We start from the raw sequence: 27924 nt of genomic DNA, 5'->3' as shown, positions 1-27924 counted from the left end.
CAGCAAGGGTACCCTTGATAAGTCCTCTAAATTGCCTACTAAAGTCATACCCTGTTCCAAAGAATGGTCCAGTGAAGACATAGACAGGGTCAACCCAGAACATTTCCTTTCGTATGACCCTCAAGGGGCCACACCCTCAGGCTCCTCTGATCCTATCCCCCTAAGTAAAAAGGCCCGGTTCGAAAGACCTGAACCCTTCGAGGTGCAGCCTTACTCTACTCCACACCCCAGATACCAAGGGCAGCCTTTCCCTGAAGGGGACCAGGAGTTTAGAATTATGGAGGAACAAACCGGGACTGAATACTATGCGGATGATGAGGACCTGGAGGAGGTAGAAGATGAGCAGGAAATGTACAGAGTAGATTCCCCGGTAAAGAGCGAAGCCCCAATTACCGACTCGCCAGTTGATAACCAGCCCCTCCTTAATGAAGTTCTCGCTCGCGCAGCAGAACATTTTCACATCGACACCCACGGTGTACAGGAGGAAAGGGACTTCGCAGAAGAGTTGGTGGGAGAGAGGAGGCCGGTCGCTCAGACCATCCCTATCCTTAAATCCATCCAACGTAGAATAGATCCATCCCTGGTGAATCCTAACCTCACCAGAGCCGTCAACCCCAGAGTCGAAAAACTTTTTCGGGCAGCCCAGTCTGACCCTCTTTATATAAGAGGACATCTTAAACTAGACTCCCTAGTGGTTACCAACACTCGGAAGAGGGCTGGGACACCCTTATCGTCGTCAGAAGCTCCTCCCGACAAGGAGAGCAAAAAACTGTACGGGTTTGGCAGGAAGGTAGCCTCAACGTCCGCCTACCAAGCAAGGATTGCAAACTCCACCACCCTGTTGGCAAGTTACAACTGCCATCAATGGGAAGAGGTCGCGGCGCTCATAGCCTCTGCTCCTGAACCGTTAAAGGGCCAGTTGGCTCGGATCTCGGCAGAAGGGAGAGCCGTGTCTGGTTGCATATTAAAAGCAACTTTCGACGCTGCGGACAACGCAGGAAGATTGATAGCAGAAGGTACTGTTATCAAGAGACATGCGTGGTTACGGCAGTCGGGGTTCAAAACAGAAACCCAGGCTTCATTAATAGACAAGCCGGTGGAACCCGATCTATTGTTTGGGAAAGCGGTCGAAAACGCACTTAAGAATGCCAAGGACGAATACGAGACTCTCAAATCCCTTGGCCAGCTTACCAACAAACCCCCTAACCAAAGGGGGAACAGTAATTTTCGTCGCCCACGCGGCCAAAATTCACAAAGAGGCAACTATGCCCAAGGACAGGGTACACAATGGAACAACAACCAGCAGTCTACCCAAAGTTACGGCAGGGGTAACAAGAGAGGTCGTGGAAGAGGCAGAGGCAGCCCCAACAAGGGAGGTGGCACGCCTCCACCAAAGCAGTGACGCTCAGTTCAGGGTCCCTTCTCACGCAACCCCAGTAGGGGGACGCATTTCCAACTTCACCCAGGCTTGGGAAGGGATCACCTCAGACAGATGGGTGCTGTCAACAGTGTCCACAGGATATTGTATAGAATTACTGCAGCGTCCCCGGAACCACCCTCCACGACAAAGAATACACTCCTTAGAACATCAGAAGATCCTTCTCGAGGAGATCGCCATTCTGCTAGAAAAGGACGCGATAGAACTCGTCCCAGGACACCAGGTAAACAAGGGTATCTATTCAACTTACTTCCTTGTGCCAAAGAAAGATTTGACAATGCGCCCAGTATTGGACTTACGGCCTGCCAACAAGTATGTCAAGCCCCACAAATTCCGTATGACCACGCTACAAGAGGTAATCCCCCTCCTAAACAAGGGGGATTACATGGCAACCTTGGATATGAAAGATGCTTATTTTCATATTTCCATGCTCCCAGCGCACAGAAAATACTTGCGCTTCAAGGTGGACAGTCGCCACTACCAATTCAAGGTACTGCCCTTCGGGATAGCTTCAGCACCAAGGGTATTCACCAAGGTACTGGCGGTGGCAGCTGCACACCTACGCAGGGAGGCAATCCCAGTGTACTCTTATCTGGACGACTGGCTCATAACGGGGGAAACCCCAGGAATTTGCAGGTCAAATATTCAGAGGACTATCGACCTCCTCCACGAATTAGGCTTCTCTATCAACAAGAAGAAGTCAAGTCTGGTGCTAAGCACCTCAAAACAGTTCCTAGGAGCAATCCTAGATACTCAGAAAGGGTTGACCTTCCCTTCGGAAGAGAGAATTCGGAATATACTACTGCAAATTCCACATTATCAGTCAGGTCAACAAATAACGGTTCGCAAAGCAATGCGGTTACTGGGCATGATGGCGTCATGCATTTACCTGGTCCCACACGCGCGTCTGTGCATGCGTCCCATGCAGGAATGGTTGGCGAAACAGTGGTCTCAGGCAAGTGGTCAGTGGGACGATCTAGTGGTCGTTTCGCCAACACTCGTACAGAGCTTACACTGGTGGACAAGAGAGAATCTCGCAAGGGGAAAACCCTTTTACGATCCAGAAGTACAGGCAGTGGTGACTACAGATGCATGCCTGACTGGGTGGGGAGCTCACCATCTCCACCACACAGCTCAGGGTCTCTGGTCTCACCCAGTAGCCAAGAACCACATCAACCTGCTAGAGCTTCTGGCAGTATTCCGAGCGCTTCGGGCGTTCGAGCCCCATCTGCTAAACTTGTCGGTGCAGATCCGGACGGACAGCACGACAGCCATGTTCTATCTGAACAAACAAGGAGGGACTTGTTCGCCAAATCTGTCCAAGCTTGCCCAGAAAATCTGGATATGGGCACTCAGACGGAACATCTTCCTGTCATCACAACATGTTCCAGGGGAGCTCAATTCCCTAGCGGATGCCCTAAGCAGAGACTCCCTCCCAGAAGAACACGAATGGGTCCTTCACAGAAATATCGTAGAAGATCTCTTCTCTCAGTGGGGTTTCCCCACTATAGACCTATTCGCCACAAGCGAAAACAAACAATGTCCAGGATTTGCATCCAGGTTCCCCCAGCCAGACTCCCAAGGGAACGCCCTGTGGATGAACTGGTCAGGGATGTTTGCGTACGCTTTTCCACCAACTCCTCTCATCAGGAAGGTGGTGTACAAGATGAACAAGGAATCGATGACGCTCATCCTAGTTGCTCCCATGTGGGCGAGACAACCATGGTTTCCACACCTACGCAGGATGGCGGTGTGCGAGCCCATCAAACTCCCAGCCTGGTACAACCTACTGTCCCAGCAACAAGGTCAAACAGTGCACCAGGAACCCAACTCAATGAACCTGGCAGCATGGCTCCTGAGGTCATAGAGTTTGGCCATCTCAATTTACCACAGAGGTGTATGGACATCCTAAAAGAATCCAGGAAACCAAACACAAGGCACTGTTACTTTGACAAGTGGAAGAGATTCGTTATTTGGTGCCAGAATAAACAAATCAACCCAGTTGATTGCACTCCTTCCAACGTTGTAACATACATGCTCCACCTGCTGGACGCAGGTTTGGTTTTTAACTCTCTGAAAGTACACCTGGCAGCCCTCTCGGCTTACACCACATCCCATAACAAAGTATCGTGGTGGAAAGTACCAGTAGTTAAAGCCTTCATGGAAGGAGTAAAGAGACTTCACCCTCCTATTTCGAACCCACCGCCAGGATGGGACCTCAATGTGGTGCTAGCTAAGCTCATGGGCCCCCCTTTCGAACCCATGCATAAAAGTAGTCTCAAACACCTGACTTATAAAACGGCCTTCTTAGTAGCCATTACCTCTATAAGAAGGGTCAGTGAAATTCAGGCTCTGTCAGTGCAGGATCCTTTCTTTACTATCCACAAAGACAAACTGGTTTTACGCACACACCCTAGGTTCTCACCTAAATTTATATCTAAGTTCCATGTAAACCAGTCCATCGAGCTTCCGGCTTTCTTCCAGAACCCGCAAAGCTCAGCTGAGGTGAAACTACACACCCTTGATGTGCGTAGGGCGGTCCTCTACTATGTAAATAAAACCAGACCGCTAAGGAAAACAGATCAACTGTTTGTCTCCGTAGCTACAGGCAGAGAAGGGGATCGCGTCTCTAAAGGCGCGATCTCGAAGTGGATTATCAACTGTATACAGCTGTGTTACTCTCTTTCTGAAAAAACTCTGCCTTTTACGCCAAGGGCCCATTCTACTAGAGGCATTGGGGCCACTCTGGCTTTCATTGCAAATGTTCCCCTCGACACCATTTGCAAAGCAGCTACTTGGAGCTCTATTCACACTTTTACTCAGCATTACTGCATTGACACTCATTCCAAGACAGATACACAAGTGGGACAAGCGGTTCTAAGACACCTGTTTGCTCATGACCCTTCTCACATCCCACCTCCTTCTTCTGGTACTGCTCGCTAATCTATGCACAGCATGTGATCTAAGCAGATTCCACAAGCCTCAGAAGGGATACATTACTCACCGTAATCGTATTTCTGATGCTTGTATCTGCTTAGATTCACATGCGACCCACCCTTCCTCCCCTCCGACAGAAGGCGCATGATTGCTTGTAGTCTTACCTTTCTGTCTATCTGCTTGGATTATCTGTACTCGCGCTACTCCTCATGCTTCCTCATGTCAGAAAAAATACAATCTGAGGATCCTAGACGCGTGAGGGATCTTGGGTACAGTGGACGTCACACTAGGGATAGTATTACTGGCACGCCTGTGTCGACGCCCATTTTCGAGTTTCGAAAAACAAACTGTAATACTCCGCAGCTTCTACTAGATGTCGGCCTATGCACAGCATGTGAATCTAAGCAGATACAAGCATCAGAAATACGATTACGGTGAGTATTGTATCCCATATATATATATATATATATATATACACACACACACTTTAGGGCGGCGGTCTCTGCCCTATTGTTAAGGTGATACATATGCGCCATAGGAAAACCTGATAATTCTGTTGCTAGTTACCTTTTACTTGCTGGATGGATTTGGATGACATTTTCCCAATAAATGTTTGTCATGGGCCCCCCTAGTCTGGACATTTTGGGAGTCATTTGTTAATAAAAGGGTTATTAAGAAAGCAAAGAAATACAGTTTTGCCCTACTCCCTTTCATTTCCCCATAGAGTAAAAAGTCACATTTTGGGAAAGCTGAAGCACAAAAACTACGGGCCAGATTTGGACCAAATTAGAAACAACTTAGGCACGAAGCGTTGACTCTTTTTCCAGGACAGGCTTGGGGTAAATATGTCCAGGATTTTTCGACAGGTAAGGGGGTGCCCTGCATCCCAAAACAATAGATATATCTCATGGTACAGAAATGAAAAGCTACCTTTTTCTTTTTTTTGTTGTTCGATGCGAGCGATTATGGGGATTGCGAAAAATGAAAAGTGCTCAAAGAGCTATCACGTGGAGGAAAAAGGATGCAAGCACATCTGGCAAAATGTGGGGCTGGGGAAAGAGGGCACCATGTGAAGTTGGAGTGTTGGGCGTGGTCAGGGGAGCTAGTTACAGTTCAAACGTTTTTGGATTATCAGGGGAATCTCATAAGCAGGGACGTCATTTGGGAGTTGCCAGTGTTCGCACCTGCGACCACTGAGGTCTCCTGTGCTACCCCTGTGGTCTCCCACGTTATCCCTTTTTTTAATTGAAACTCCTGGGAGGTGTCCTAGTGCTATGTGGCTCTTTGTTTCTGGAGTGGCTGGCTTTCTTATTCAGGCCTCTTAAAGAAGGCAGGGTGTTCCACCAGTGTAACACTTTGAGCAGTGACCCTAAATAAGAAAGAATAGGAGTAACACATCATTTGTCTTTCTGGAATTCTATACAATAATTGCTAGACTCAGGGTGTCAGTCAATGATTTAGTCTGTTCTTAAAACCTCAAATTCACAATGCAGACAAAAATGTCCAAAAAGCATTTCAAGTAGCAAAAAGCATTTCAAGTAGAATAAGCATCCATTTCGGACTATGTATTTTGCTTTTTGCAAGTTGCAGTGATAGCGTGTTTTTTTTCTGCCGTTGTCCGTTACGATTATCACAAGACATTCCATCTCGGTGTCCTCGGTCACTTGACAAAATCCTTGTGCCTTATGTATGTATGGGGTTGCTGGTGGTACTCTCGTTCAGGTTGGAATTGCCATTGCATTTCGGTGCTGGACTGCCCCTGGGCAGGACAAAGACTGATATGCAAATGGATATTTCCCATCTGTGAAAGGCACAGTGAGTAAAAGCAGTGGCTGCGAACTCTCAAGTGGTTAATAACCACTGAACAGGTTATCAAGTCTGTTCTTTCGAGAGAGGGGCGCCTGCTACCTTTGCAAAACTATCCTTGTGCCTTAAAGCTGGTGTACAGTGTAGCAATGTTTGACCATAGCACATAAAGTGTCCCTTGATTTCATTGTGCCAGAATTAATGCTTTGTTGTAATGTGTCTATTTTCTATCTCCATGGCATGCTGTTCAGGATGTTTGTATGCATGTATGAGGTAACGAGTGCCCAGGTTATGGGATGCCATGTGAGTGCGCTGCTTTCCTTGCACTACCCTGAATTCTTTAATACCCATTTATGAACCCACCCAATGTTATTTATTTTGACAACCTTTGAAGCCTGAAAAGTAGATCCATGCAGGCTTGACATGTGGCCAACTTTGCACCAGACCTGCAGATGAACTGGCCTGCTGTTAAATCTCAGTTACCAGTTTAATGGTATCCAAAACAGAGTGTAATTTGCTTTCTGACTTTTAGAACATTCAGACATGTAATTACTAATTTTACTATAGCTGGAAGGATAGCTATAACCGGTAAGATAGCTCAGTGGGTTGAGCTCTCGCTGTTGTGATGTGTGTGTGATCAACCGGTTCAAATCCCGGCATGCCAACTCAGCCTTTCATCCTTCTAAGGTTGATAAATGAGAACCAACAAAGGTTGGGTGATATTGTATGTATATTTGATCTATTTAAAGCGCTTAAGCGTAAGTGCTATATAATAACACATCATTATCATTTGGCCTTGGCCGTCTGCTTCCATTCACAGTAATTTGGTAATATAGGCCTATACACACTGATACCAATGATACATATGGTGATCCATTCATGTATGAAATGTATATCACATTACAGTGATATCGTAACCATAGTTTTCATAGTGTGCTTAGGAACATGCTATGTGATGCCACTTCCTGTTTTGTCAAGGGGTGAAAGGTTGTGTTCCATCGCTTCCCGTGATGGCACTTCGGGGTGAATTCAAATGACATCACATCAAAACCCTTGAAATTTAGCACTTGTATTTCAAGCAAGTCCACCTTAACTCTGTGACCCCTGTTGACCCTGTTGAGCAACGTATGACCACGATGATGACATCACAGAATACATAATACATAACATCAGTGAAGGCATCACTAATCAGCATGAATTGATTCGTGCAGCCTGTTTTCCATGTTGGTGGTCATGAGATCCTGCCACATCACCATAGCCCCATAAAAAGTCCTGTCTAGATGATTGTCTGGGCCTGCAGGACACCATTACCTTGAGACATAATATCTGTGTGTGGCAGAGGATATCCTGTACAAGGAGCCTGAATGAGGCAAAGGGAAAATCCAGCCATAAGCAGCATGAGGGGATATTGGCCTCCCTGGAGATGGAGCTCTAAGACCTTTGCGATGAGAAGTAAAAACTGGAAAGACACCTCATCAAAATGGAAGGACCTCACATGTCCTTCCAAACCAGGGAATGCCGCCTGGAAAGGATAAGGCCTGTCTGTGCCTCTCTAACTAGCGCATTGTGCTGGCCTGATACCATCATGACGCCCCTTGCCCTACTCTTACTTTCTGTTCCCCCACCCCCTTGTGCCTCTTCTTGGTTCCGCTCCTTTCAGCTCCTTGCCCCTTTACACTGGAACTCCCTGCATCTTTCTATCCGCTCCATCCCTACATATTCTTCCTTCCGTTCCTCCTTGAAATCACTCCTTCTTCATTCCCCTCCCTGACACCCTATTCCCCCTTTTTACCCTTTCTCCCTCCCTCTCTCTCTCCCTCTAGTACCCCCGTCTTAGTTCTATTCATCTTCCCCCTACTTTTCTATGACCTCTCTTCCTACTACTCACCTTACTCCCTATTCTCTCTCCCTCATCCTTCCCTCCCCAGCCTCTTCCTCTCCTCCTCCTTCTCATATGCAAATTGTTCTACATACTGTTTTTTGGTTTGATTCATGTACATTGTTTGCTTCTACTGTTCCATGTTTGATGTATTCTTGTTGTTAACCTGTAAAGCGCCTTGGATTAAGGCGCTATATAAATACAATAATTACAAATAAATACAAATACAAGGAGGTGGGAGTCTCGACCCGACAGCACAAAGACTTCTTCACCCATTTCTACACAACACCGATGCCCCCCTGAAAGATGGCCGGCGCCATCCACTGCTTACTGAAACACTTGTACGAGCGCGATATAAATAAAATATCAATATCAATACTGCATTGCCTGGTGAGTGTAGAAGATGTGCCTAAGATGTGCGCACCTGATTGGCTAGCTGGTAGCCACACTCCTGGACTTACTCGTAGCCAGCATGCAGTCCTTCGGGGAAAGCTGCTGGGAAAGGCTGAGGCCTGTCCGCGCCTGGCAAGTGGCCCAGCAGACCCCTACAGACCCAGGTATACAGTTTCCTTGATTAGACCGTCCCATACCACACACAAACTTCCTACTAAATCCACCTGCTGCAATGACCGAATGACCCTAATATCCTTGCTGTCTATCCTGGGTCTGCCCAAAGTGCCTACCTTCCCTGTCTGCTGCGTAACACCGGCTTCATCAGACCGTGTCACTGCAACCGATGGCGAAAGTCTTAGCTTTCTGTCCCTTCTCGCCTATGTTCTCGCACTACCGATGTAGCCCCCTTCAATCACAGGGCAAAGTTTTCCCGGTATGCGTTCGGGCTGCTCCGTAAAGACTATTCTATATATCGAATCGTGCCTGACTGTGTGAATTACCAATTTTCTCTCAACATCACAAATGATCCTAACTGGAAACTGCTCCTCATCTTGCCTGTTGTGTTTCTTGCACACGCACCACACCTATTCTAACCTGGCAAGCTCGGAATGTCTCCTAAAGCCCTTTTCGTAGGATGACTATTGCCTACCCATGTTGACTCACTTATGCCACTGTAATCAGCACTTATAATTTAGGTATGTGGATTACCACCTGTAATGATAACTCGACATCTAGGAGCTTGTTTCTAACGTAGTGCGCAAAATGCTGTTTAGCACCTAACCATGTTGTCTATCATACTGTTTTGTACTCCTGAACTAGCCCACTTCACCAGAAGGTGAACCTTCATCAGAGAAAGTGTGCAATGGCTAAATGATTTTAACCAAGGAGGTATGCCTTCTCCATGCTGACCATCAGTGTGAAACTCTCTCTTCCAGGGCACTTCCCTGTGACTCCCCTGCTCGCTAAACATAGGCAGACTGAAGCTACATAGCCCACCTCAGGGAAGGTGTTTGGTTGCAACCAGGGAGGTGAACAAAATAGTGCCTAGGCCTTCACCGTCTCTGGCTTCTTAGATGTGATGCTGAAGTCCCCTCTGACTGTTTACTGCACAATTTTTCACCTGCCCTCGACCTGTCGTACCCTAAATGGCAAAGCGGGTATACCTGTCGAACTGTGCGTATTTAAAATTTTACTGGGATCACTGCTGGTTTAGTAGTAGTGTGGGTTTGAGTAGGTGCTATAGCCACTAATCATCCAGATACTCCTGCAGAGCAATAGTCATGTCGTCACAAAGTGTTATTGCTTCTACTCATGCTAATGCTTGCATTTCTTTAGGTGTATACTGTATATCCAGCTCCATCTTGTGTGCCAACTCATTCAATCTATTTAGTGTTTCTTTGATTTTGTGAACATATTCTACAGTGCACCTGTGCTTTCACAAAATCAGGTTTTTCAATTTATGAAAATCATCAGATTGTACTTATCAGATTGTGCCGTTGTACATTAACAATGACATGATTCCTTTTCAGAGAGAGAAGGGAGCTGTCCATCGCATTTGGTGGTCATGTGCAGAGGACGACTGTTCACCTTTGATGCTGTGCATGAAGGAAGCATCCTCACTCCACCAGAACTTCTCAGGTTTTTCATTATCATTAATGTTCTGGCATAACTTATTCAAATTATTCTTCAAATTACATATGAAGTACTGATTCAATTTATTTGTATTTTCCAGTACAAAGACTGAATTAGAAACACATAAAGCTTTAATATTTTGTATAAGTATCATGACCCTGCGATTACCTGATCACACAGTTGACGCATTGTGTGAAATAAATTCTAGGCAATAGCAGTGTTGTTTGTGAAGCCACCTTATTGCAAACCACACTTGGGCAACTGTTTAATGGTCAGGGGTTCTGTTTTAAACTAGTTGCTGACAAATGAGCAACAAGACATCCATCCCAGGTGGAAATGATGGTCCCCCAACACTCTTCCCAGTTCCCATACAAGTGTACGTTTGTCATTTTAAAAAAAAGCAAAAAGCAAAATACTGAAGTTGGGGCTGCTCTTGTAGGGCATGCCTGATATGGGTTTCTTTTCTGGCTGACTACAAACAGGTAGTACCGACCTCTGTTTACTTTTTTTGTGCTTTCTTTAAACACATAACTGGTTGAAGATTACATTTAAAATACCTTTACTGAGATATTGTGAAGTAGCTAACACACATTGGGCCTCATTACGAGTTTGGCAGTAGCCATGCCGGTAAAAACGGCATGGCTGCCGCCAAACTTGTGCCGGTATTCTTTACTCCCCATTCTCATTTGAGCCCCATAGGGCTCAATGGGGAGGTCGGATGCGCCGGTGCATCCGACATGCTGTGCTCGCAGAAAGGCAGCTGCGAGCACAACTCGTAGTTTGCCGTTCCGGGAATTACGGTACCGGCAAACTTACCGGACCAGTAAACTTGGAATGAGGCCCATTGTCTCACAATGTTTCTATGTTGTTACGTGTCATTTTGTAGCCACTTTTTGATTTGCTATGGTCGACCCCAGCCCTTTTTTCTTTCATGAAGGGTTTCACCCCATACCCGCCTTCTCCTTCTCCCTTTTTCAGCCCCCTGCTTGTTACTCCACCTTAACCCAAACATATATACATATATATATATATTACACGGCCCACAGTAGTGGCCGTGTAGTTATGGTTAAGTTGCTGTTTCCATAGGAAGAGCACTTTTTGGGCGTCTTATAACTTAGCTCTCCCTGCATGAATCCTCACCAAACTTTGCAAAGAAAGTATATGGGCCACTCTGAATTTCTGTGCAAAGTGTGGTGAGGTTTGGTTCAGGGGGGGCAAAGTTATAGGAGGGTCCCAAAACGTCTTTTTTTCCCATAGACTGAATGGGGGAAAAACTTTGCTCACGCCTACAGCCCAAACCGCTGGACGGATATTCACCAAATTTACGGCAGGAGCAGCGACTTGGTCCCGAAAGCGTGCATTTGTAAATTTGGTGAAAATCCGTCCAGTAGTTTTTTTTAAAAATGGCCAAAAAGTAGGTCACCAAAAATGAGTGATATCTATGTCCGGTCCGCGGACACACTTCCCTGTTCGGTCCACGGACAGTGTTCTGATTGGTTAATCGCGGCTTACGTCATGTCCGCGGAAATGCAACGTGTTCGCTGATTGGATGGTGAAAATCGTGAAGTGCGTCAGATTTTTGGAAACGCCCGCCATCTTGAATTCGCGTACGTCCGTGGACAACGCGGTGTCAAATGGTGGGGAAATACAATTTAGGCAAGTGTGTTGGTCTGTAAGACTGTTTGGGGATGGTGGGGGGGTAAAAGATGGTTTGAATTTTGTATCTATTTAGGTGGTAGGCACCGCTGTTGTGTTAGTTGTGTCCGCGGACAGCCGCGCTGTCCTTGGTGTCCGTAATCGTTCCATATGGGAATGTCCTAAGGACAGTATACCTGTCCGTACTGTTCGCAGGCAAGTTGAAATTGTTCTAAGAACACACGTGGTGTTCGGGATGTCCGTACTGTTCGCAGGCAAGTTGAAACTGTTCTAAGAACACACACAGTGTTCGGGATGTCCGTACTGTTCGCAGGTGTTAAGATGGATTTCTGAACTCTGTCCTGGAGGGGCAGAGGTTCAGAAGCCCAGCCTAGTTTCTTGGAACAGGGCAATCTCTGGACAAGCCAGACCAATCAGGGTAGCGATGGCGGCGGTCAAGACTAGGTCTCAAGAGGGGTGAGGGTGACTGAAAGCCCACAATGAGCACACAAAGCAAGGACGCTTACAAATTATTCCAGACAGGTGTTATATTAAAAATATAGACACGTTTATTACAAGGCCTTTGTAACATCGACCATAGTAAAGAATCACGGCAAAACTCCAATAAACCAACACATCACAAGCAATACAATATATATACAAGACCAAGGGGTCTAAGGAATTAGAAGCACAAAATATGCAGACCACCTAGGTGGGGAGGAAAACAGGCAGTGCAAGTAATAGTTAGACCCAGTTCGACATCAGAGGCCACCTAACTAGAAGGAAGTCCGAGCCCTACGTAGAGTGGAGTCTTGTGCTCAAAAGTACCTGCACGCGCGGGTGCCAACGTGCAAAGGGGAGTCTCTTCAGGGAAATCAGGCAGTTCAGAGAGGTGGACAAAACGATGATGAACAGACCCCCGCTACTCAAGCGGGGCCTCCACTTGTGGGCAGAAGCAGGGCGCGAGTGCAGAAAAGGGTTGCTGTTTACGACAGCGATGGAGACCCACAGGCTCCTGCAGGAGGGCGACCGGTTAGGGTATTGACTACTCACCGGTCCCCGATGCAGGCAGACCAAGGCTTCTCCGGTTCCGTTTCGGTATTGGCAGGTTCAGATGCGATCAGCAGGATGTCTCGACGCTCTGTAGATTCCGTGACAGCAGGAGTCAGGGTCGAGGGTGTCCCAAATGCAGCAAACATGCACAGATTGTTACCACAGCAGGGCAACTCGGCAACCGCGTGTATTCCGGTCCCAAAGCACACGTCTCACTTCAGACCTGGGAATGCCAAGTGTACAAATTGTATGAGAGTGCAGAGGACTCGGAATTTAGCAGTAAGCCAGACAGCGGTGACAGAGCAAGATTCCTGTGTAGGCTGGTCAGTCCACTCGATGGCCCAGGGACGCTTCCGAAGGCTTACGTACAGGATTTGATGAAGATGCCGAGAATAGTTGTTCCCAATATTCTAAAGGGTCATAGCGCCTTTGCAGACCTTCTCGTTCGATCAGAGGCCGAGTGGTCTCGCAGGACGACAGCAGTGCAGGGTGCCAAACCTTCAGCGCGTCACCAGCGATTCCTCGACTCAGCTTCTTAGTTGCAGGATACTTGGCTCCTTATCCTTTGTTCGTGAGAACTCAGGAGATCGACATGGTAGTGGGGTTTTCAGCCTCCTCTTATCCAAAGTTCCCTTCGCGCCAAAACGGAGAGGGCCCAATGGGAGATCTGCTCACAAACACTCACACCATACGTGGACCTATCACAGACCACGATGGTCCCAGGCATTGAGGACACTCTAGACTCTCTGGCACCCAGGATGTGTATTGGGAACAGACATCCCAGCCCACATCCTGGAGGCACACACAAGGCATGCAGAAGCCCACGAAAGCGCTGTGTTTCGCGGGAAAGTGCATGACCAAATAAGGACTGCCCCGGGTCGGCTTGACCTGGGGGGAAGGTGAAGGGGCAAGATGGTCAGTGGACAGGACAAAGAACATCGTGGCATGGCCATTTTGGAGGCCAGGCCTCCCATTTGGGCCAAACGCGGGAAGCGTGGCTAACATGGCAAAAAGGGGTTCAAAACACAAAGAAACGATAGCTGCCACCAGTCCCGTCCGTGACACACTTGCACATTTCATGATAAATCCAGCGAGAGTTTCTAGGGCCTTTGGAATGACTAGAGACCCAAGAGCGCAGTAATGTAAGTTACGGTGCACTCTTGTTTCATGTTGCTCAAAAGCTGCAACATGAGGAAAGGACTAAGGGAAGCTAAGTCTCCCAGTACTGACTGTCTTAAGGGCATGTCAGTTTCCCCGTAACAATTGAGCGAAAGCCCAGAGGAGTGCGGCGGAAGGCTGCGCTTCTCTGGCAAAGTCTAGATCAGGGTGTAAAACAACAGCAAAAAGTTTGGGGGTTGCCACATGGAAGGAAAATTACCTACAATTATGAAATCTTTCCTAACAGCAGGCAAGTTGAAACTGTTCTAAGAACACACGCGGTGTTCGGGATGTCCACAAATAAATGAAAATGGAGGTGTCCTGAGGACACTATACTTGTCCGTATTGTTCGCATTGTTCGCAGGCAAATAGAAACTGTTCTAAGGACATCCAAGGAGTCCGCGGACATTAAAAATGCCATGAGGCCCAGTTAAAAATGTTTGATTCTATGGGTGTGATCATAGTTAAAAATGTTTGATACTATGGGTGTGATCTTTGGGTGTGATATGCTGCGGCGGTTGCTGCCAGGGCCTAGAGTCTTGGGTGCATGGTCGAAGGACTTGCACTCAAGACTCTAGGCCCTGGCAGCAACCACCGCAGCATATCACACCCATAGATCACACCCATAGAATCAAACATGGGTGTGATGTATGGGTGTGATCTGTTTTGGAGTTGTGGCCAGACTGTACCGAAGACCGAAGTTATAAGTACTGAAGTTATAAGCTACTATGGGTGTGATATGTTGTGGTGGTTGTGGCAGGGTGCATGGGTGAAGGCTGTAGGCTGTAGGGTGTATACTCAATAGTCTAGGTCCTGACTATAACTACTGCACATATCAAAGCCATAGATCATACCTATAGATTTGATTATCTTTCAAATGGTTTCAATTATACTTACTGCATGATTTGTTGACATTCGATACATTTTTTACATGAGTTTGGTACCTGGAGGAAGTACTCTTTTTCAAGCATGTTAGTGTATGTATTCTATAAAGACTTATTACATTTCATAATAGATATTTCAGCTTTTTTTTTACCCTCATATTTGGTTTACAAACCACTGTACTGTGCATTTTTCTCAGTTTCTGTCTGTGTTTGTTTCTGAAATCATTGGGTCTGTGGGAAAAAAAAATCCTTGTCAGATTAGAAAACCCTTTTTTGTTTTGTTACAGTCTATTTGTTTGTTTCCTTTCAGTGTTTACTTCTTGTTTCTGGTTAATGATCTATCTGTTGGATTGTTGCACATTTCTGAAGCAGTTACATACCTGATGGCATATTGTAACTGTCTATTTTTTGTTAAAATTTATTGGTATTCGTTTATCTTTTTAGTTGTTATACAATCTTGGGCTAGTTAGATACCTATTGGCGTATTCTAACAGTTTATAGTTTTTTCATTGAATTTTTTTAATGTTGAAGTACAGATTAGTTATTAAATTTTGTTTTTAAGAAGATTAAAAAAGTGTTTGTAAGATTTGCTGGTAATCTCTGCTTTAGAGTAACCATCCATATTTTTGTTGCAGATTTCTGAAGCAGTTAGATACCTGATGGCGTATTCTTACTGTAATTATTATTTGTTTTTAATTTAGTGGTATTGATTTATCTGTTTGGTTGTTATAGAATCTTGGGGTATTAGGATACCTGTTGGTGTATTCTAACAGTTTATAGTTTTCTAATTGAAGTTTTGGTAAGGTTTAAGTACAGATTAGTTATTCAATTTTGGCTTTAAAACGATTATATGAGCGTTTGTAAGATTTGCTGGTGATCTCTGCTTTAGGGTAATGGTACTATCATTACATTAGAACCATCCACATTTCTTTTTTATATATGCAGTGTTGTAACCTGCATTGGTTGTGGCTCCTGCGTGGTAGATTATACCTATTGTTGTGAAGGTTTTTCTACCAAGTGATACTTGACCATGTGTGTATCCAGTCAGCTTGTAGTTGTTTTTGGTACCATCTGCATTGTAACGTAGAAGCATTAGTATTAAGTATTTACTGTGTGTTTGTATTAGTAAGGAGGAGCGGTTATCTGAATTGCAGTTAGTACATAATCTGCCATGGTTTGCATGTTGTACAAGTTGCTGAAATGGAATGGATTCACAATTTGGTATGGATACATACACAGAGCGCTCGTTAGGGATTTCTTCTTGTGTAACATTGTTGCAGAGAGTGCAGGTATGTTTCCACATATATGAAATCTGAAAGATTTCATTTATAGGTATGTTTTTGTTTTCTAATACTTGTAGTAAGTACATTAGCAATTCTTGTGGATCTTCTTGTGAGTTTATAGTGAATTTTACCATTCCAGCACAGTAGTCCAATTCTTGTCTTATTCTGTGAACACTATACATGTTGTCAGGATTGTTTTTTCTTTTGCGTTTCTATGAAGGACTAACATTTGCAAACACAATTGGTCTGTACTGTGTAAGTAAATGTTGTCAACAATTGGTGGCAATTGAAATAGAATATTAATTGCTACATTTGCGTAACAACTTACTCCAGTTACATTTGAACATTTGAATGGACCAGGTAGTTCTGTGTCCAAGTCATTTTTGTGGAGTGTATGTTGCCTCTCTGAAGAAGTACCTAAGTTACTTTGACTAATAGGTTCTTCTTTACTTATTGTGAATGATGAAGTATTAGCTTCTTTTACTCTCTTTGGAGGATTTGCAGTCAGATTCTGTTGCATTTCTGCTTGAATTAGTTTTCTTTTACTTTTTACTTTTTGTGGAACAGGATATGCTTTTATATTGGGGGTGTATAGTGAACGTAGTCTATTGTATTCTAGAATGCAAGGAATATCAGCGTTGACTTTACTTGCATCAAAGTTGATATAGAGATAGACCTTCAAGTGTACGTAAGCGTGATAGTGCTACGTAGCTCATGCCTTCTTTAAAGACTGTGTTACCAATATCTATCTAGGGTAAGACCTTGGGATTTATGAATGGTAACTGCATATGCAAGAGTTAGAGAAAATTGTTCTCTACGTACATACATGTCTTTGAAGAGAAGGAATCGAGCTGTTGAGCGCCCTATCCTTTTTACTTCTGAAAGTTTGTCAAAGAGTATATTGACAAACTGAATGTTGTTGTCACGTGGGTATGTTTGAAAGCCAACAACTGTACCCAGTGCGCCATTAACTAGTCATTGCTCCACGTCCAGATTACGTTTAAGCATTACTCTACAGTTTAAGGATAATTTAAATATTTTTTCCAAGCCAGCTGTGTTGGAGATTGAATTTTCTAAGGTATTTAGTTTTGTTGTGGCTTGTTGACACATAGGTAGTGTAATACCATGTACGTCCAGTTTGTCTGTGGAGCAAATTTCAATTATTGGTTGCATTTCTTTTTTTAACATTGTTTAATTGAATTTGGAACAGCTTGCAAGAGTTAGCATTAAGGCCATACCACTGACATTTTTTTGTGGTAATTGTTCCATAACATCAGTAGCACATGAGTTATCGCCATAAAGTGCATGGATGTGCCGGGTGTTTAATATTGTTTGTACTTCTTGAGATAGTACACCAACTCTAATACTTTTTAAAATGTTGGCGTAGGTGAGGTCTGTAGATTGGCGCATGTTCTCTGTTAATTCTGTGTATTGGAAATGTTGCCAAAGGTTGACATTTCCTATGCTGCCAATAGTTTTACGGCAAAGTTTGTGTCCTAAGGTTTTAAAAATAGGTTCACCTTTCACTGGTGTCAATTGAAGAAGATCTCCGAAAACAATAATGTGTTTTTCCACCAAAGAGTTCTTCGTAGTTTGCTTTAAGTACTTCTTGCAATCTGAGATGAATGAAAGCCAACATTAGGTTGGAGACCATGCTCACTTCATCTATTAGTAGCATTTTCATTTGTTTCAAAACTCTGCGTAGTTCCATTTCAGTTTCTGTAGAAAGTTTGTAATAATCTAATTTGTTTTGCTGTTCTACTGGACGGAGTAGTAATCGGTGTAAAGTGACACCACCTATGTTGTGGGCTGCTAAACCTGTGGGGGCAGTTACAACAGCTGACAGTTTGTTGTTTGTCAATTGTTGAAGGAACTTGCTGATGGTTTTGATTAAGAATGTTTTACCTGAACCAGCTTCACACTGACGTATAGTAGTATAGGTTTGTAATTTTGGCAGGTACATTCTTTATTTTCATGTTGTACACCATGTGCAATTTGTTTTGTAACTTCTTCAAAAATGGTGTGCTGCTCTTTGTTTAGTTTTGATTGTAGTGTAGTTAAGTCTTCTGTATCTTATTCAAAGTGACACATGGTGTTTTCTACTTCTGTCATAGCTAATTCTGCCTCATTTGCTATTTGTGGCTGTCCCAGTGGTTCTTGGCTTCCTGTTATAGAAGGTTGACTACTGTCGGCAGTGTCCTTAACTAGTTGGGCCTGTAGTTCTTCTTCATATTGCTGTTCATTTTGCAACATTGTTTTGTACTGCATAAAGTTCACATCAGTGATGGTGCTTTCATTTGCTTTGAAAGCATCTTCGTAGCAGTCGTAGTTATCTAGTAACTCTTCTTCTTTTCTCCATGGTTTAAAAAGTTGTAGGAGGGACATGTAATATAGTTCTTTCTGTTGAGGAGTTTTGAATGACAATTTGATATGATTAATTAAACTTGGTTTGGTAAGTTTTACTAAGCTGCCTTCACAATCTGTCACTCTACATCTACCTTTGCTTTCATCAGGTTTTTTAATAATTTTTGTATGCAAAGTTTTGGGCTATGTGGTATAGACACATGTTTTCCAAAGTGGTACTCCTGTTCGGGTAGTATGTGTCTAGTAAATTGTTTTTCAAAATGTCTTGGCTGCTTGGATAATTTTTGGCTATTGTTTCTATGTCGTCATATGATTTTTGAGAACTCTTTTTCTAGATTTAGCAGGACCAAGACTTAGGGCCTCATTACACGGACGGCGGTAAGGGTTTACTGGTACCGGTAATGGCACCGGTACCGGTAAACCCTTACCGCCTTACTACGAGGTCCCTTTGCGGGTTGGTACTTTAATGCCTGCTGTTTAGCAGGCGTTAAAAACCAACTCGCAAAGGGACCAGGGTGCTAATTACGGTACCGCAATTTGCGGCACCATAATTAGCGACTTCCCCATTCCCATAGAGCGCTATGGGGCAAAAATGGGAATGGGGAAGGGCAATGGGGGAGGGGGGAATTACCGCCCCGCAAACCTTGGAATAGGGCGGTAATTCCCCTTTCCTCCAAGGCGGTGCCGGTATTTTACCGGCATGGACCAAGGTGCTATTAGCCTCCGCCTACCGTGTAATGAGGCCCTTAGCCATACTATATTTTCAGATTTTCCATACAAAGCAGCTTCGTAGGCTACACATACTCTATGAGAAAGCATTTTTATGCCTAAGATGTACAATTTCCGAGATATGTTTTTTTTTCTGATGATAGGTCATTCCAGAGGTCTGGAAGCTCTGTTTTTTCTGCTTTTGTTAAGTATGCTGTAACATATTGTGCAACTGCAGTGGAATTGTCTGCAATGTACTGCACATCTATGTTTGTATTCATTGATATATTTTGATTCTTCTGTTCTTTTTATGTAATATGTGCTCTTAGGTGATTTACCTTTAACATTATGTCTAACTGAAGACATGAAGTTGTTTACTTCACCTTTTTCTGTAACTGGTCTAGGGAAACCAAACCGGCATTTCGTTTGTGAAGGGATTTTCACAAGTGACATATTTTTGGATGAACTGCAAAACAGTGGCATCACTGTCCTGACCAAATTTAGGAGCATCTTTAATCCATAAACGCATTTGGATATCTGGTGCTCCTCTGGCTTGATATTCTTTTCTCCAAAAGAAGTGTTCCACTTCTCCGAGTGGAGGAACAGTTTTATTACAAATAAAGTGTAGCATAGCAATAAAACGATGATGGAAATATCTTGAAACATTAACAGGATCTAGAGAGCAAAGTTCTCCAGGTGTTAGTATATCTATGTTTGTTTTGTTTTTGTTTGATATGCGTAGGAAATCATGTAAATCTTCCCAAGCATATTCTGCACAATTTAATGTAACAAACCAAGTGGGTGGTCCAAGGTTTCTGATCATACAACGTACATCTCTGTAACGTCGGAACCAGTATTCTTTTGTACCACGCATGTTTGCAAATAGATGTGTAATACTTGATTGTAAAACCTCATCTTTTTCTTGCACTTTTTGTATTAATTGTGTAGCCGACATATTTTGAAACTGTGTTCCCGATTTCAATATCTGCAACTCCGTAAAATAGAGTTGCTTGTTCACTTTCAAAGAGTAGGTGGAATATGTATTCCACATTTTGTCTAAATCTGGGATCTTCAGAATACATTCGTATTGAACGGTATTCTGATGCTGTTATTTGAGTGGGTCTGTCATCGTATCTTCCTCCTTTGCCAGTAGGAAATAGTAGAGGAAAAGCATGTGCTTCTATACTTTTTTCCATATGCTCATTGGTGATCCTTTGGTTTGTCGCATTTGGTACGTTTCTAGTGCATCATCTATGCTGTCTTTAGAGTGCAATGGATGAATTGTATAATGGTCTAAAATATTGGAAACTGCATCTGTATCCAGAAGTTCAAATTGACCAGTTTCTCTTGACTCAAATTATTTCAGTTGTTCCACTTAAGTTTTCTTCAATATTTATTTCTTTGTAGTACTCATTATTGTCTTTTAAATATTGCAAGGCTTGTCTAACTTTATGTAAATCGACAAGTTTTTGCCAAATTTCTTTGTCTTTTGTTGGTACACCATTTACTAAGATATTGAAAGATTGTTCTATTGGACGTTGCACTCCTAGAGTGTGTACATTTTCTGTCAGATTCAATGGTAAATAAACTACTTTGCCACAAATACCTTTCACCAATTCAGAGGGTGGTAATTTTGCTGTTTTGGGTTGAAAACGTATTATTACTTGAAATGGGTGTACTGTTTGAATTATGATGCTCTCATATAAATTCATTTGTTGCAGGGGTTCTGGTAGTGGAAATAATTCCAAATTATTTGTGATAGCACGTGAAGGAGTTTGGTTGTTGTCAAGTTTTGTAGTGCAGTAACTGCAAAGTCTTAAAGGGTCAGTTATTTCATATTTGTTTTCTGATATAAGGTAGAGAGCTAATTCAAACCATTTGGAATCTTCATTGTCGTCTATTTTGTATGTTATGTCTATAGTTTTTGTGTTAGTTATATAAAAAGTTCTGTGGCAACACACACAGACATGGTTTGGTATTTCAGTGGATGTACTTTTAAATTTTAGTATTTCTTTTTGTATGTGTGTAGTAGAAGGTTGCCATGTGTACAATTGTTGCTAGTTTGTTGTAAAGCTATTGCGTTTTGTTAGTGGCTTTCACTTCCAAAATATTGTTCCTGGATATGGTCAATTTCTTAAAGTAGTTCTTTGGCTGTACCATGTAGAAGATTTTGATTTAAATTGGCTAGTGCAAATGCAGGACTTTTAGCATAGTATAGTTTATAGACTAGATTTCTTATAGTTGGATGATGAGTTGATATCATTTTGATATGATGGAAGGCGCTTTTGCAAATTGGTCCTGAAATGCAAGCTAATGAATGTCCTTGTAGACCTGTGTATTTACGCACTGGAAAGGTATCCGTATTTTGCAGCAGTTTCATTTTGATTTTGTCTTTGCCTTTCACATATTGATTGAGAAATTGGCGTAAAGATTTGAAAGATTTTTTGGGAATGTTACACATTGACGTGCATGACCATTTGTATACTGGATGTTTTCGTCCAGTCGAATGGAGAGGTAATTCTGAGTTTTCAGGGGATATTTTTGTAAGCAGTATTTCTTGTTCCATTATGGTATTATTACATTTTTTTATAACCCCGTCCACTGCTATGTATAGCAATCTTATTTGTTTGCTTTTGTTTGTATGCTTCTTCATTAAAATATAGTTCTGTATTTGTGGTGTGACTCCATTCACCTGCACAGATATCTAAGAAGTTATTTATGTTGACATTCCGTTTATTGAGAAGTCTTTTTTGTAATTTACTAATTAGTTTTGTTAGTGGTTTCATTCTTTTTAACACTAAAATAAATACTTTTCTTTTGAATAGGATTGCACTGTCTATCGAGGCTTCTAATATTAATTTTCTATGGTAGATTTTAAGGGTTGTGTATGATTTCTCTCCTGTTTTTATAAGATTTTAAAGGTCTCTGTGGCGGAACATTTTTGCAAAAATATTTTTTGGTGTATTTTTACTTGCCATTATATCAAGATTTATAGGAGTAGTTTTAGCAGTAGTGGTAGCTGAATTCTTGATAATTGTTTCTGTTTCGTTTTACATTTTGATAGAGGAGGCAAAGTTTCTGTACTTGAAAAATGTTTAGTTTTACTAAATGACTGTATTAGCTGTTTTGTTTGAACTTTTTGTACAAATTCTGCTAGAGCTGGAGGCTTATTTTGGATACTTCTTTTTTCATTTGCTCTTCTTCTACGTTGTTTTCTACAGACTTGCTTTTTGGTAGGCATTCTTTGGGGTCTGTTGAAATAAATTAAGAAAGTATGGGTTGGTTTGTTCTGCAATGCTTGTGTGCAGTGTGCGTGAGTGTCTGAGTGTGATGGTAGAGATGTATGTGATGGTGTGTGGAGGCAATTCTTCTATTTGTGTGTTACTATACTGGGGTTCAGATTACAGTAGAAAGTAAGCTAGTGGTGAGGAGAAGCACACATACTAAATCTAATGGTACAGAATTAAAACAGTTCTTTGTTCTGCAATAATAACATTTTAGAGGCTGAGTTATGTCATTTGTGCGCCATAAAATGGGAATTTGTGCAGCATTCTGCCTGCAAATTCCTGTTTAACAAATGGGTATTTGTGGGCAGAATGGTGCACTAATCCTTTTTTTGGTGCACAATACCATGAATCAACCGCACAGTGTGTTGAGTAACAGTAAGAATATTATGGTAGTATTGTACTTACTTTTTTGTGTGGACAGATTAGGTTCTTCTGAGTTGTTGTTTGTACTTCGGATTCTGCTGCTTTTCAGGAGAGTGCTCTTCACTGTAATTGTAAAGGAAAGTTAGTAATTTTGTGTGTATATAATATGTAGTTTCCTTTGACTATGTGCAGCCTTCATATTTTACTTACATTATGTTAGTTCAACATGCTATACAAATAAATAGAATAGAAAGTGTATGAAACATGCTTGGTTTCTTAAGGCTGTGTTATTGGATGTTAGGAGACAGATGAAATAATGATATACTTATTTTGCAATTTTTATAAGGTAAATGGCAGATACGTTATAGAAAAAACATGGAATGTATGCATTTGTGAAGGTGTGGGTAATCAATCAGAAGGATATGATGTACAGGTAGTGGTGTTATTGCAGTTGGGAGTTTTTCAATGTTAGTGTTTATCTGTGTGAGTGTTTGAAGGTGCTTGACCTTATACTGATTGTGTGTAATTTTTTCGATAGCTGTGTGTGTAAACAATGTTTTAGATAGTGGACAGTTTTGTAAGCGACAGTTGATTATAGTAGATGGGGAACAATGACAGTAAGTTTATTTCAAAGCTTATACAGATTAAGTGACAGTTACTCTGTTTATATGTATTCATAAGATTTGTATTTATACTGTGGAGAAAAAAATGCATACCTGTAGTTTGTATTCATGCATGTGGATATGCATGCAGCTGCAAGTAGAAATCTTGGAGACTTGTACAGTAGTTTTTGTAGTAGGTGCTTTCCAATGATATGAGACTTGTACTCAGAGTAATCTACACTACATTTAAAGTGCTGAGCTCTGATGATGCAGTTGGATGTAGAGGTCTTCAATTTGATTGGTGGATGGTTGTGTGACTGTTTACCTGTATCCAATGAGGGAACGGCACAGAGAGTGAAGTGGAAATGGTAGAAGGACTGTCTAGGTTACGATATGTCCGTGGACATAACGGAAGTCCGCGGACACCGCAAACACCGCAAATTACATACAGGTATTTTGGGGTGGAGAGGCATGCAAATGAGAATGAGCAGAGGAATTGATTGGTCATTAAAGTTTGGTGGGTGTGTTGTGTAAGAAGACAGTTTGTCAGAAGGTCTTTTTCCTGAGAGAAGAACAGTTAGCTATGGCTGTATGTTTCAGAAAACAGATTGTCTGGATTTTGGAAGACTCATGGATACATTGGTTGGAGGTGCATGCACAACTCTGTGGAGTAGCTGTAGATCTTGGATTCCCTCATGTGGAAGTGCACTGGCATGGAGTACACGGAATGAAGTGGCTAGACTTGCTACCGCTCTGTGCTACTTTACAGACAGAGCCTCATCCTGATATAATTATAATTAATTGTGGAGGGAACAGTTTGGGACATGTTTCAGGAATTGTTTTGCAATTTGCGATGAAAGAAGAACTAGGGAAAGTCATGGATATGTTTCCAAATTCCCAAGTAATTTTTTCTCCTATTGCACCAAGACAAATGTGGCTGCGTTCTTCTTCATTTGGTCCACAAATGGAGAAAGCGAGGCGTAATGTCAATAAGGCTGTTTGTGCCTTTCTCAGAGATGTTGGCATGTCCTCTTTTCACAATGAAAATATTATGTTTCGTAGCACAAACATTTTTGGTAGAGATGGAGTCCATCTTACTTATGCTGGTAATCAGATTTTTCTGAGAAATGTACAAGATGCATTGCGTCCTTTTGTGAAATTACAGTCGGCTTTTTTGCAGTAGGTGTTGATTTAAAAAAATACCACAAAAGGCTCTTTTCAGAGCCTCTACTTCTTCCCAGATAAAAGTGCAATAATTTTGATAGGGCAACACTTGACATTTTTTTTGATGTTTGCGAACTGTCAGCGGACCTCTAAAAAAGAAAAAACAGTAGCCTGCTCAATTTCTTTCCCACTTCTATTTTTTGACTGTGAAAGGCCACTCTGAAAAGAGCCTTTTTTTTGTTGTTTTGTATTTCTTTTGGTTTTTTACACACAACACACTAGGAGAGGAGAGGAAAGGAGGGTAAGAGGGGGACACCAACCACAGGGTGCAGGGGGTGGGGGTGGTGCTGAGGCAGAGGTAGCACCAGGAGGCAGTAGAGGAGCCATGGATGCCATCAAGATTCAGAAGAAAATATTCAAAAATTGGCAGCAAAATGCACTGTGTTCTGTAAGGTAGCCAGAAACACAATGAGGATGAGCTCTGGGGTGTGGCCTTTTATAGGGGTGCTGGTGCGCGGTTCGCGGACAGTTGCGCTGTCCACGGATAGAACAAACACCCCAAAAGGGCTAAAAAAGTTCTAAAAAAACATATGTGGAAAGTCAGGGTTATTGTCTGGGACATGTGCTATGGTGCATTTTTAGTATAAAATACTGTGAATTGCCCGAAAAGGTACTTTTAAAATGTTCAGGGACCCGGACAGTGTCCGCAATTCAGGACACACGCTCAGCGTGGGTGCGGTCACATGATGGCACCGCGAACATGTCCGCGAACGGGAGAGGTCTTCGCAGGACATCAGATGCACGGGAACGGGTGTGCACATGCGCGCGGGTGTTCTGCGGACAGTGTTCGGGTCCTGAAATTAATTAAAAGTGCGACACAAGCGACGCGAACACTAACAGACAGGCGCAATGTTCGGAGAATTTATGGGTGTGGTGCGCATGTGCATAGATGTTCTTTAGGCAGTACGGACAGGTATAGTGTTCTTAGGACACCTCCATTTTGATTAATTATGGACATCCCGGACACCTCGTGTGTTCTTAGAACAGGTTCAACTTGCCTGCGAACAGCGCGGACAGGTATAGTGTCCTTAGGACACCTCCGTTTTAGTTTGATTGCGGACATCCCAGACACCGAATGTGTTCTTAGAACAATTTGGAGTTGCTTGCGAACATTACGGACAGGCATAATGTTCTTAGAACATCTCTATTTTGGTTAATTGCGGACATCCCGGACACCGTGTTTGTTCTTAGAACAGTTTCAACTTGCCTGCAAACAGTACGGACAGGTATAGTGTCCTTAGGACACCCCCATTTTCGTTTGATTACGGACATTCCGGACACCCGCGTTGTCCGCGGACACCTCAACTGCTTTTAAAAAATAAAAAATAAAAAAAATGAATAAGGACACATATAATAATTTTACTTTATTATATATGGATGTAAAATTTATGAAAGAGAAGGTGAAGCAGAAACTGAGACAAACACAGGAGAATTGGGGGTTTCAAGAGGATTCATATGAGGTGAAGAAGGGATGGAAGTCTCATCAAAAGTTTTTGTTCATGGAGAGGGTTTGGGGATAATTGACTGGGCTATGGTGAGGGGGGGACAGGTACATGTGGGACAATGGTATCTAGTTTTTTCTTTCAAGTGATCCTCCACAATGTTTTTCAAATTGTTGAAATTTGCCATGAGCATGTCAATTTTTTCTTCCGTGCGCTGGAGAGTCTTATCCAATATTTCTTGCGGTGTACTATTTTCAATGTTTGTATGGTCTGTACAAAAAAAAGATTTATATGTTAAGTGTATATAAAGTAATACTTGTGAATTGGTTTATATAGAAAAGTGTCTACCATTAGGTTCACTATCTTCAGACATTTCCTCACGTGGGAAATTCTCCTCAAGCCACTCCAGAGTACTGGACATTTCTGTGAGAAAACAGAAATTTTAGAAATATATAAGTAAAATGAAGTACACTTACTAGATTCTGATAAGTTGTGTTCTTACTGGTTTGTAGCTCTGCTGTTGCTCCTAGTTGTGGAGTTTCTGTGAGGTAATTATGTTGGAAGCCTATCTTTCTTCTTTTGGTATATTCCATTTTAGAACATATTGTATTTAAATGAATGGTTGATGTGTTACATATATGGGTTATACTTCTTATTTATTACTACATATAATGTGTATGTGTGCTGGTTTGTGAACTTGTGAAGTGTTCATATGTTATCATATAAGATACCCCCAGACTTTTTGGGTAGTGCTGCTGTTGTCCGCGGACATATGAAGAGTCCGCGGACATCAAATTCAGTAGTGGGGGTTCAGTATGTTCTATGTTACATGTATATAAAGTCAGGGATATTATTGTTAAGCTGTGCTACTAAAAACCTATGAAATTCAGTAAACAACGTTGTTAAAGGGACGTTATGGTTAAGTTGTGCTAGTAAAAACCTATGAAATTCAGTAAAAAAACTTTGCTAAAGGGATGTTAGGGTTCCAAGTAAAACCGAAAAACCCCTGAAATTCGCCAGTTATGGTAGGTTAAACAACCATAACTCGCGCCACCACTGTGCACTGCTAAGACTAACACCCAGGACATCAAAGATGACATCACAAATATCCTGGGCGTTAGTCTTAGTGCACAGTGGTGGTGCGAGTTATGGTTGTTTAACTTACCATAACTGGCGAATTTCTGGGGGTTTTCGGTTTTACTTGTATATTGTATATATATATAGTGTATATATATTTCTGAGGCTTGTGGAATCTGCTTAGATCACATGCTGTGCATAGGCCGACATCTAGTGGAAGCTGCGGAGTATTACAGTTTGTTTTTCGAAACTCGAAAATGGGCGTCGACACAGGCGTGCCAGTAATACTATCCCTAGTGTGACGTCCACTGTACCCAAGATCCCTCACGCGTCTAGGATCCTCAGATTGTTTTTTTCCGCCATACTGGTCGGAAGCATCTTGCGGAGTCCCCTGGCCTTAGCCTTACTTTTGCTAATTATTGAAGTTTAAAATTCCCCACCCCAACGTCGACCCTCGACACTCGACGACGGCTGGAGAAGACATCGACCGTCGGCTGCTGCACGACGGATCTGGGCCTCGGAAGGCCGCTGGCCTCGGCCCGGGCCTAGTAGGCCGCTGGCCTCGGCCCTGCAAGTAGGGAGAGTGGGGGGTGGTACATACTCTTCACTCTTGGTATATAGGTACACCTTATATATTTCCAACACTTACCAGCCCGCTGCCTCAAGGTGCGTATGGAGGGTACCCCTTTCCAATTCTGCCCCAAGTTCAACCGCAAATACCCTTGGGTCGACAGGCACGCCACGTGCAATCTCTGCTTG

At 42.8% G+C, this 27924-nt stretch overlaps 1 protein-coding gene across 4 annotated transcripts in view; it reads left to right on the top strand.

The window, feature by feature from the left end:
- The window catches only part of CROT (carnitine O-octanoyltransferase), an 898406-nt gene that overhangs the window by 350942 nt on the left and 519540 nt on the right, over positions 1-27924 (top strand). For all 4 annotated transcript variants that reach the window (XM_069648391.1, XM_069648390.1, XM_069648392.1 and 1 more), the window contains one exon: positions 9983-10091. In XM_069648391.1, coding sequence (XP_069504492.1) covers positions 9983-10091 — 109 coding nt within the window. The remainder of the gene's footprint in view (positions 1-9982; positions 10092-27924) is intronic.

The sequence above is a fragment of the Ambystoma mexicanum genome, chromosome 2q (assembly GCF_040938575.1).
Source record: "Ambystoma mexicanum isolate Mex_15411 chromosome 2q, UKY_AmexF1_1, whole genome shotgun sequence".
Lineage (NCBI taxonomy): Eukaryota > Metazoa > Chordata > Amphibia > Caudata > Ambystomatidae > Ambystoma > Ambystoma mexicanum.
This window is presented reverse-complemented; position numbering and strand designations above follow the sequence as displayed.